Source organism: Hyposmocoma kahamanoa, unplaced genomic scaffold (genome assembly GCF_003589595.1).
Source record: "Hyposmocoma kahamanoa isolate Upper Pololo Valley unplaced genomic scaffold, ASM358959v1 88, whole genome shotgun sequence".
NCBI lineage: Eukaryota > Metazoa > Arthropoda > Insecta > Lepidoptera > Cosmopterigidae > Hyposmocoma > Hyposmocoma kahamanoa.
Window position 1 is genome coordinate 10,488,115 of NW_020654466.1, and position 12,804 is coordinate 10,500,918.

The 12,804-nt window shown below is 37.5% G+C and overlaps 1 protein-coding gene across 1 annotated transcript in view; it reads left to right on the plus strand.

Annotated features, from left to right (window-relative positions):
* The first annotated feature begins 4,337 nt into the window (after positions 1 to 4,337).
* Positions 4,338 to 12,804, plus strand: part of LOC113235929 — an 88,568-nt gene continuing 80,101 nt past the window's right edge. Inside the window, exon 1 of the mRNA XM_026471849.1 lies at positions 4,338 to 4,539. Within this exon, the coding sequence (XP_026327634.1) occupies positions 4,338 to 4,539 (202 nt within the window). The remainder of the gene's footprint in view (positions 4,540 to 12,804) is intronic.

Below are 12,804 nucleotides of genomic sequence, written 5' to 3' on the forward strand. Positions count from 1 at the left end.
GACTCTCGGAAAACGTGTCAAGTTCCCAATACGCATTGAGCTAGCATAGCGGACTATGGCCTAAACCCTCGCTTGAAAGGAGACCCGTGCCCAGCAGAGGGACGTATAAATGGGTTGATGATGATGAATTGAAAAGCTCTTACGATAGCAAATTTTTTTTACCACGTGATAGGACGAACAAGCGAGTACGCCTGTCCATAACAGTTCTATTGCCACTCGGAGCCTTTAATTGTAAATGTCTAAGGAGGACTGCACCCGTCACCCTGAGACATAAAATGACAAGTCCCAAGTACCTGAACGCAGTAAGGCTCACATTTCTTACTACTTGGCGGCAGAAATAGGCAAGAAGGCAGTCCTTCCCTGGACGAACTAAATTAAATTCTTTAATAGCATTTTTCAGCAGACTGCATCATTGTATCGTTACAATCCTCTTTTTGAATTTTGCTAGTCCGGGGTTCGGAATCCATTCGGAATTGACGGGAGAGCAGGATATTTGGTTATTTATATATTTTGATGGTGGTTAAAAATAAGGAAGTAACTAACGCTGTGAATTAATACCAAAGACCTAGATCTTGTGAATTCTTACCTCCAAAGTGTTTATTTTTATTGCTTTTAACGTTAAATATTTCCATTCAGACGGTGATAGAGGCAAGGTATTTCAGTAGCGTGTGACCTTCAGCTTCAGCTAGCCAGTATTAATACTGTAGGTATCAAATGAGTCGGTTGTATTGATTGATTTACTATTACCCGACGACGGATAATTTGGGCGTGTTATTAATTATTTCACTATAAAAATGCCATAAAACACCCACATACATCCATGAAGGATGTCTAGTGTTATGATTATAACTTAATTATAATAACCGTGTAGTCTGTTTTTGTTTTCTTTTAAACTAAAGAGAGAAACAGAAAAAAAATGCAATAGCGTCTGATACCTTTTGTAATTATAGTTATTATCAATATGATATTGTAAAGTACGCCCTTGATAGTGCACAGTTTGTAAAAACCTGATCGAACGTTTTAACAATCGTGACTTGCATATTTTTATAACTTCTAAACCGCCTAATATGTTACCACGTGAAGTTCGTATTTACGTTCTCATTTCACGTCTATGTTGTATTTTGTACTTTGGTATCTGTACTTGTGTGCTACTTGATTCAAATGAATTATATTATTTATGCTCACTAATTTATACAATTATTGTTATACAATACAATTTGTTGTTTGTTTCAATTCGATTAGATTCGATTCCAGTACGTTTTTTCTATCCTCACACTTACTTAAAAGACATGTTTGAAGGGACCATCTGTGAGTAAACACATTTATTTTATATCAGGAGGGTTCGTATTATTTTTTTCAATAAGTTACGACCATGAAAGACAAGCGCGCAATGATAATGCTTTAATAAATTACAAATAGTCGATGGAAAGCTTCATTGACTTGCTCGGTTTTTTTTTGTTGGCAAAAAATGTGATAACAGAAAGAAATGACACTCTTACAATAGTACAACACGTTATTTGAATAACTTGTTGATTAACGACATTGTTTTGCCTGGTATAGTCAACAGAGGTAGCGAACAGAACTCACGAAATGTAGGTCGTTAGCTCGTCATGAATACTATATATGTTATTAAAGTCTATTACCATAAAGTACAAAATACAAACGTAAGAAAAATAGTAGCAAAATTGAGTTTTTATAATGAACGCGTTTTGGGTTTTGCTCTTTACAACACGGTTGACGATAGAACGAAGGAAGACATTAAAAAGATACGACTTTCGTGGGCCTGGTAACCCAAAGGACTCTCATTTTTTACAGTTATAGCATATTGTCCTTGACAAAGAATGTTGTCGTTCCTTCATCGATCTTTATAGCTGTAACGAATTTTGATAAGTTGATAATTTAACATGATGTATTCATCACTATTCCGTTCGCAATTTTTGCTTTACCCATAGTTTCAGCATAAAAGTTCTAGTTTAACTTGTACCGTAAAGGTATAGAATACACTACCGACATCTGTGCTTCCCTTAAAGTTACAATTTGGGGCTCATAGCTGGAGTTCTTTAAACAAATGCATAAATTAGTCGGTAATATTGTATCTCATCATCAGGTGAGATTGTAGACAAGTGTGTGTTTTATATTTTGGCGTTCACGTTAATGCATTCGCACATGCATACTAAAATTGACGTGAATCTTAATCTCTGTTTTTATGGCTACAAGATGTGATCTGAGGCTAGACTACTTGATAGTAACAAGATATTCTTGTGTACAGATGAACTTTGTAACTAACATTTTCTGGTAAAATGAAAATATACAAGTTAGGATACGTGTTTTGAAACAGTTTTAGTTGAGAAATCGTGACGTCACGAAGCTTGTAATAATCAATGATATTTGAGTAGGTATGTGTGGCGTGACGTCAAATAGCGCTACTGATGTCACCGTCCAACCTTTACAACCGGATGAATTGGCGCACTTTGGGGAAGGCCTTTGTTCAGCCGTGGACTGCAATAGGCTAATAAATGATGACGATGACCTTTACGTAGGTCAATAAATAAAAAACACTTTTTAATGGTATAAAGTCTACATACGTAAAGGTTTTAATGATATAAAGTGAGCCTCCCCGCACGACTTTCCTTTTCTTTCGCTGGAATGTTTTAAAACGTACTGACGTCTAACGCACCCTGGGCAACAATCGACGAGTACCCTACAGTCATTGGCAAATCCTTTCAACACGATGGCAAACATTATATTGTATGCTATAGATACGATACGAAGAAGAATGATATATAGTAGCGGGACGAACAAGTCGTCCGCTTAATGGTAAGACTGGTAAGCGACCCGCCTGTCCATAATAGTTGCAGTGCCATTCAAAACTTTAAATCGCAAAGATCCGAGAGGCGCCCACTGCGCCCATCGCGCTGAGACACAAAGTGGACAAATCCGATATGCCTGTAGTTTCACCTTTACCCGTCAAATCCGGGACGCACTAATGCTCAAATTATTGTTTAGTGATAGAAATAGGTATGGCGGCAGTACTTCCCTCGACGAAATCTTTTAAAAGAAGCTCTGTACTTCAATAGAATTGATTAATTAACAATATAAAATAATAAAAAATTTGAAAAGAATTGCGAAGTTGCGGTTCCGCGTTAAAGTTAATTTGAATCTGATTTTAAATATGTGGAGCAGAGTGTAATTATATGTGTAACAAAAGATTTGTACGTAGGACGAGCAGTAATCGGGTGTCGTGTCGAAACGCTAAATAATGGAATATACTCGTAAATGAAAGCAACGGTACAGTAACTCCGAGGAGTATAGAGTACAGGTTGTTTCGAAATATTTGATTGAATACCTCATAGCATTAAATGTTTCCATTGTAATCCCAGTTGTATTGTAGAAAAAAACAATTTATCGACCATTATTGACAGGGAAAGAAAGCTATTTGTTGGATCACGCCACATTTTTCCGCCTGAATCGTGTAGTCATCGACATAATTGTGGCCCATTACCCTGGAGACCTTGTACTGTTTTGATTCATATTATGGAGGTGATTTCGAAGGTTAGTTTTTCATTGATACATTTATATAAATGAATTTCGTTTAGTTTTTGTTCACTTACTCGTTTTTGTTTTCAGTGAACAAAGGATACGTTTTAAAAGGTTAACATTTGTCAATACAGAGGTATAAGATAAACTCTCTCTTAGAATCTTATCCGTTTATAGTAAACACCATTCCGTTTTATTTTAGTTTTCTTTTTTGCAGTTCGGTGCGCGTTCGGAAACTGACGTGTCCAATACGTAGTGAGAATTATTATAATTCGAGTTTCGCGCGGCATAGGCCGCTGCGCGTAAGTGGCAGTGGGTTACCAACAACTCATAGTAATCAGCTTTTGGCGTTTATCCAACACGCCGTCGATACCATGGACGAAGTCAGCATCGTGCAGATCTGTAAATCCAATTTCAACGAGGATGAGATTTGCAGTGGCAAGATGCTGTTGTTCGAGAGCCTCGGCAAAGCTGAGCAGATGTCATCTCGCCGGAGGGATGGAGGCGAGAACAGTCTCCAGGATGTGATTACACTCCTGAAGGAGACCGACCCGGACGACGTGCCTACATTTGTGGCGAAGGAGCTGCACAAACTTCCGTCACTTTCGACCACGTCGATCTTACCAGGCTGCTGAAGGATATCACTTCCCTGAAGTCAAGGCTGGCCGAGTTGGAGTGTAGATTGGAGGCTTCAGATAACACCATAATGAGTTGCATGCCCAAGTTGCGTTATTAAGCAACGCTATTTTGGTATGTTGGTCACCAGAAGTCTAATGCAAACACGCGTCGTGAGACGCAAAATGCATCCATCAGCAATGCCGAGTCGGCACAAGTGGTTGCGTCACAGATTGCTGGTGCCGTCTCGCGTGATGCGCCGCGCCCTGCTGCCCGCGCCTCCGCCCCGGCGCAAACGTCACGTGTATGCATGCTATCCCCTGCACGTGCATACGCCGATGAAGCCGCTTCTACCAGCCGATCCGCCACTTCGAAACTCGAGAGGCGGCAATCGGCTAAGAGTAAAAGTAATTCCCGTGTGCCTGTCTCCGAAGTTGCAAAACACAGAGGCAGACGGATCAATGCGACGAGGACGGCTTCACAAAGGTTGTGAAGAGGAAGAGGAAGCCCACCAGCCGTAACCTGTGTGGCACAGCACCGACAGGATCGAACTTTTTGCTCCATTCGGCAATACCGACGACGCTGCTGTACCTGTCGCGACTACATTACGATACGATAGTGGAGTACATCAGGCTAAAAGCCAAATACACCCAGTCGAGTGTCGAGCGGTTGCAGTCCCGCCACAACGTAAATTTTAATTCGTTTCGTGAAGGAAGAGTTTTGGCCGAAGGGTGTCATTTATCGGCGGTTCCGCGACCGGTTACCTGACACCTGATTGCGCCACACGTCGCCGAGAAGTGTAATATGTGTAGATTAGTTGTTTAGTTTTTGTCATTGTCATATTATGTTGTATGTATGTTAGTCCTTAAGGTATATATTATATGGGTCATGTGGCCTGAAATAAACGTCTAAATAAATAAAATAAATTTTCTTTGAACTGGATTTTGTTATGATTGGTCAATGTATCTTATTCTCGGTCGTCCTCGTCCACACCTGCTTTTCACGTTTTCTTTCATCTAGTTTGTAATCATATCATATAAGATGGAAACCAAATTACCTCCGACATACAGAGAAGTTAAATTACTTTTGCGCTAGTGCAGCGTTTTCCATTTCGTGCGTCGCGACCCGGTACTGGACTCTCAAAATAAAATACCAGGTCTCAACATTTCCGCCTGGTTCAAGTGGAACCAGACCTCAGGATAAAAGTTTCGTCATTTTCCGCGAACTTGGATTCTTTAGTAAAAAATAAGCAGCAGCTCTATACTTCGCACTAAATAGGCGATAACGAAATAAGCACTATTAATAAAACGTTTTTACTAACCATAAATGTGTATTATTGTACTTAATGTAACCAGCTTGCGTTTAAAAGTATTGAGTGGGTCACGAAGAAGCAGTATGAAAATTACCGGGTCATGGCAGAACAGTGTTTGGGAAACACTGCGCTAGTGTATGGGCATTTGACATCAGTGCTAGTATTTTAACACCCGATGCAAAAACAGCAGGGCTAGCACGATAAGGCGCGACTTGAGCGAGAGCGACATTAAGCGCTCGCATTAAGAGCTCTATGTCGCTCTCGAGCAAATCGCGCTCTATTGTGCTAGCCCTATTGGGGATTTATTAGTTTAAATGCTTTGTCCTTGTATTTGTGAGTCCCTGATACCTACCTTTTTTTTTGTATTTGTGTATACCTGATCTCCTGTCTCAAGGTCAATTTCATCGGGATGGTTCTCAGCTATGTTTAGTGAACATTTACTCAGCTGTTAAAGATCATCAGTTCTTTTCCCAATTAGTGAAAGGATTCAAGTCATAAAATATTTTTTTAGTTTACTTCCACTACGGGAATCCTCCTCAACCATTTACAGTAGGACACAATGGTCATTATCGCGTACATAATGGACAAGATTGCGTGGTTAGTATTTGCGAGGATATTATATTGTGATCTAAATTTTTGAAGTCAAAGTCAAATAATCTTTATTTCATAGGTACACAAAACACGACAGTGTTCGGGCTTATTAACGGCGACTTGTTAGAAAACAGATGGTGACTTTATTGACTTTTTATGTACACTGTTTGGAATCCTTGTTAGGAAAAAAGAACGTATTTAACTTATCGATGAACGTCAACATCATAGAATTGTTTAACGTGTATTATGGAAGGACAGTGATCCCATTAAAAGGGAATGTGAGTAGACTTATCGAATAGAGCTATATAATTGGAGTCTATAAACTCAACGTTTTCCCTGAGGGTACCATATCGGTTCGTTTACTAAGCATTAGTATTCACTCCATGGTTTGCTAAGTCTACTCAGTTTACTAAGAAGTCATTATTTCTTGTTAGTTTTTCTTTGGAATGACACAACATAAAGTTTTCATCTATTTCTCTTTATTACGTGAATATCCACATCGACATTAACGTTGAACATGATATTGAGCACATGCTCTTTCGACATGTTTCAGCGGGACAGATATAAAGACGAGTATGTAGTATCACGAGTGATATTACATACGTTTCAAACCGATGAACTGTATAATACTCTCACTGGATCCTTTGAAAATCAGAGTTTAGCACTTTCCGTATGACGACAATAAGTTTCCGTAATAGCACAGCGCATATTTCATTATACCAGTTTTATTACTTAATTTATTTAGTTAATTAATCGAATTATTTATTAGTCAGTCTTGTATTTTATTGTATTATGTGTCAAATCATATAAGGGTGTGTATTGTGCTGTAAATTGTCAACGGAATAAACAGTATTTTTTTCTTGTTTCTTTTTTACTATCATCACCTACCATTTTGTTCCTATGGATCCTCTAAGTGATTGAACGTCAATTGGAATTTTTACTTTGCTTTACGTTGCAATCGGATATAGTACTACAAGAAAAAAGTCATTTATAGTGCGAGGAGGTATATTTATGTTGGTGAATAATATTTGTTAATGAGTGTTATAACGGCTTACACATGGCACTGTATCATAGCTTATTTACACGTGAAAGTTATTTTATAAACTTAAATGATAGGTTTAAGTATATTTTTTATTTATTTCTATACTATAAGTAAACACTGTTTATTAACTTTTTTTTTTGGCAATTTGGCATATTATTGTATTTTTGTTATTGAATTGTAAAACGATATACAGTAATATTTTTGTAGTAATATATAAATTCAAAATTACTATTAGCCAAATTTCAAATGTATGTATAAGTTACGTGGTAAAATAATTTGCACTCACTATTCCCACAAAATTACGATCGCTAAATGATATATGTACGATCTAGTTATTCACGAATTAGGATTTGTGCCGCACATACGTGTTACGCCGTACGTTTATCATCATCATTATAATCATCAGTCGAACCACGGGCCTCTCTATTAAAATGCCACCCTGTATGGTCGTGCGACCTTCTCCGGGGTCTCAGACCACCCAATGAGGGTGTTGTCCTAGTTTGCGTCTGTCAGGTAATCCACTCATAAATCATAAGTATCATATAAAATCACTTTACCAAGTAGACAGAGGTCGTAAATTTTATCGCCATTATATTCCCCCGATTACTTATTTCTGGCATATCGATTATATTATGTGTATTGTGTTGTGTTAGTTCAGTGCCGGGTAATATTTTATATGCTTGTTCCAATATAGTTTTAATAAATGGCAGCTGTATCGATTTTTTTCACGGTATTCTTAGTTATTTGTAGATATTTTCGAATTAGCTATACTTTAGTTAACTGCCTCAGTGACCGAACGGTTACCATGCCGGACTGCGTCGCAGAGGTCCCAGGTTCGATTCCCGGGCCGGGAGAAATATTTGTACGGCCCACATTTATTTCTCTCGTGGGTTTGGGTATAATTGTGGTTGTCTATGTGTGTGTCCATAGCACGCGCGACACAGGGTTTCCCTAGTGCGGGGCTATACTAAGTGTGTGCGTTATTATTATTTAGTACGGGTTTTTTTAGAGATGCAAGCATAGGCATATAGTTTCAAGCGAAACTTGATTGTTTTCAATATATTTATGTATAATTGCGTTATATTTTTATTTAGTTCTACATTTATATGGCCATGCTTTTTAGTGAGAACTCTTAACAACATTTTATGCTGTTTTTATATTGTAAAAGCTCGATGTATTACAAAAAAATACTTCTTTTCCCTTTTTGCTTTACCTAAAAATTGCTTGAAATAAATATTTTCCCATCATTAGGTTACCCGTAATATTTCATTTCTGTTTCGCTTATTTGACCTGTACATGTTGTTATGGTGAAAATCTTGGGACAGAATATATAATTGAATGTATAGTTAATTTAGATACTTAATACGAATAATCGAGTCTTTTATTTGTTTTGTTGTTTGAAATTAAAAACAAATATCGCAATCACATTTAGCGGAAAACGTCGTAAATATGTCACTTTTCTTGTTTAGTTTTGGCGGGACCCTCGTATTTGCCTTTCTGAATAAGCAATGTGACATGTGGGCAGAGGTACGAGTTGTGTTTAAACTGGAAATTTTGCGCGGTGCTCTTTCTATAATCGTAGTCATGCCTGCTTACCAGTTCAGCATGAATTATATTTAGGAAAATAAGGATTCTTATGATACGGATATAGACTTGCAACGATTGGCTATGATCGTAGTGTACTTTATTTTGACTGCCTGCCTCCGTGGTCGAACGGTGACCATGCCGGACTGCCACGCAGAGGTCCCATGTTCGATTCCGGGCCAGGAGAAATATTTGTATAGCCTACATTTATTTCTCTCGTGAGTTTGGGTGTAATTTATGGTTGTCTATGTGTGTGTCCATGGCTCCAGCGACACAGGGTTACTCTAGTGTGGGACTATATTGAGTGTGTGCGTTATTAAATTCAAATTGACTTTGACTTTGACTTTGAAATAATCTTTATTTCCTAGGTAAGCAAATTAAAACTCTACTGCTCATTCGTAAGGCATATTTCCCTGAGAAGAATGAACAAGACTTGATTGAGACTACCTGCAAGGGCTAAACGGACCACGGATTTTTGTCATCCAAGTATGCAGAAGCTGTATAAACTTTTTGTTTCTATATAGTTTTGAACCGAGGAAGTGGAAAATTTTGAATATCGACCGGAATCTTATTATAGAATTGTGTACCTACATTGCCCCTTAAATGAATTTGTGACTTTGTGAAGACCACAGACCAAATAAACTAATTACTTCCGTAGTGAAGACCACTGTCAAGAGCAGCGAGTTTATTTTTATTCCTCGTATTAATTCTTCTCCTTTGTTGTTTCTGATGAGAATACTGCTGTCCGTTAACTAAAACGCGGCGAAGTGACAAAATAATTTATTGAGATATCATAAAAGAACCATAACCCAGTTTCAGAATATTGAAATTGTTTAATGATATCGAGTTCTTAGGTTTTCGCGATTGTTACACATAGGAAATGAAACTATTTTTCCCGATATCATGGATGAACCTACACATTCAATGAAGTTTGACAAACCCCAGGTCCTTGCAAAAGAAGTCCGTTATCTACCCAGGATGATGCGAGAGGCCATTGAAATTAAAAAAACATCCTAATTTCAACAGGGAAGATGGTTTGTCTGTAGCACCAGTTTGGGATCCAGTATTTCCTCTAATGAAAAATCCCAAACGGACATAAGACTGCAGTACTAATTGATATGTTTTAGTTTATTCTAATTTCTATTATAATTAATAATAAATAGAACTTAATAAAAATTCATTCAATAAATTCATATGTAAAACTTAATGTAGCGTAAATTGGAATTAATAACTATTGTAACTATAGTGAAAAAATAGGGTGGTTTGCATCAATATTAGACATAACTGGTTGAAGACTGTATCACATCAGTCAACCGTGACCATGGGACCTGTAAAGGGCCCGTCGGTTTGTTTGAAAAAACAAATATACGCGACTTAAATCCGGAAAAATAGTTTCATTTCCTTTGTTTAATGATATTCAGCTATGCATCGTTAGGGTAGGTTCCGATAAGTCGCACACGTTAAGTAATTTAAAAAACAAAAAAAATGTCTACAAAAGAGACTTAAAAGAGACTGTTTATAAAAGACACTTTTACGTATGTAATTGTGTACATGTACACACTTACAGTTTTTCAAATAATGGCCAGCGGCATCTTTCTACATAAGGAACAGGAAATATTGCAAATTTCAAGCACTTTCAAGCGTCGAAAATAATAATTTCGCCATAATCGACTGCGGCACATTTAACATTGTACAAGTAGGTAGCCGTAGAGCTATGTAATAGCTGTGGCCATAAAACCGAAAATTTTATTTCTTAGTTGCTTCCCACGACATCTAAAGGAAAGAAAAGTTTGACAAATACCAAAATTATAATATGTCTGTCAAGATTATTGATGTAATTGATGATCAAATTTGAAAACAGAATTAGTTGGAAAATAAAATTGTTACGTGCATTTATAAATCAGAGAGATTACTGTACTATAATGAATAAACTGCTCAATATGAACCCGCAGAAATACACAACGAAACGCGAATTCTCACGTAGGCGCCATGTAATGATTTTGGATAGAAAATAAACATGAAAATATGAGTTCGTTGAATGAACGATTCTTCGGGCGGCAAATTTCACGTGACGGTATGGAGAAAGAAGGTATGGAGGAGTAACCAAAAGGCACTTTGTAAGAGCTTTACTAAAATATTTTCCATATAGTTTTGCTGGGTCTGTAGTATCCAGATCTCTAGTATTCTTGGTATCTCCGAAGATTGTCAATTCACGATCACCACCAAGTAATCCATGCGTGCGTCTCATCCAACGCGAACGTTGTAAACTCTTCTGTTATAAAAGTTGCGGAAGCAGAAACGGCAGAAATATTGGTATCTTGCATCAATGTAATGCACATCAGTGAATGTATTGAAATAATTTCATAATACGGTTAACTTGCAAAATAAATAATAAAGTTGCATTTAATATTCTAGTCTCACGATAGATAAAAGTCGCAGAGGTAAGGAATGTACGATGTCACGTATAAAAGTAATCTCGCAGAAGACAACTATTTGATTGAAATACAATTTCTGTGTGGGTTTGCACAGAAATAAAAAGACAGTTGCGTGGAGATCCTTGCGCTTCTACAACATCGGTGTTATTACGCAATTTCGCAGAAACAAGGTGGTTGATGCGAGTTGAATATTATCACTAAGTCATTGTATCACTTAATGCTTCCATCGTGATGGTTAATGGTGAGTGTTTCTTGCTAAACTCCACATTACGGAATTCTATGGTGGGTCTCTTCATGTAAAGCACCACGCCTTACATGGGAAGACTCACCTTAGAATGAAATCACTTCATCCTTACGGTGTTGAACTTGTCCCATAAGAGGTTTAGTCCGTTAATTAATCCTTGACTAGCATTTTTTACAGTGAAGGTTGAGATAGATAGATAGATAGATTAGTAGCAGCAGAGGTCATTGTGAAAGAGTTCGTCCTGGATAACACTGCCACCTTTATTATTTCTGCCGCCAAGTAGTAATGTGAGCATTACTACGTTCCGGTTTTGAAGGGTACTGGTGCTGGTGGTATTACGGGCACATGGGACTTGCTAACTTATGTCTCAAGGTAACGGGCGCAGAGACAATGTCTCTCAGATCTTTGCGATGAATAGGCGTGTCGCTGACCACTAGGCGCACGACTTTAACTTTGTCTTTTTACTGTGCCTAATTTAATCCGTCCCTATCTGCTTATCCGAGTGATAGGGTTTTCAGGAGAGACTACGGGCTCGACGGCAAGACCAGGGTACGGCGGACGTCCGGGCCAAGCACTCCGTCAGTTATACGTTATCACGGACGGCTCACCTAAGGCAACTAGCTTTACAGAGAACCGGATGAAGTACGTACCAACGTGCTGATCCTGGATTAGGACCTGACTTAGATGGTCCCTGTGCGAGCTCACTCGCACAGGTCATAGTGCCCTTCCCGCATAACCAAGAGGTTGGTAGGGAGGGGCACTATAAGCAAAACTTATGTAGAATGATATGGGACTGTGCCTAATTTAACATAAAACGGCGAAATTAAAGCGTAACAAAATCATTACAATCATTGCAATATTTGTGTTTTTGTTATTGTTTTTGGGATTGTAGATATAGCGTAAATATATGTTCCTCCGACTGATGATTATAAATCAGGTAATATACCTAAAAAGGCGTAGTAAGATTAGTTACATTATGATGGGACATAACATGGAATAAATCTTTGTTATTGAAAATTAAAATCAAATTAATAGAATAATGTTTTAAGATTAGGTTAGGTTAAATATATGATTCACATAACTAGAGGTCACCAAATTACAAATATTTACCATGTTTTATACATAGAAAAAGCATTAGCATTATGACAAAAATCAATCAATTAAGATTAAATGAAGCGTTCGGTTATTAGAATCATATTAAAAGTGTTTCGGTGGTATGAAATGTACCTTACCTAATAATTCTGTAGATAATTTAGTACAGGTCTGGAACGCTATTCCTTCAACCTTAAATGTGAAATAACCGTCTCCAGATAAGAAATAAAGTCCCATTAAAAAGCTCCTTTGGTTTATCATATTAAGAGCGTGTGCTTCTCTGTAATACTTCTCAAAGGTTATTTAATACAGTGACCTACTGTTTATTTTTATTGCGACATCTTAAAAAAAT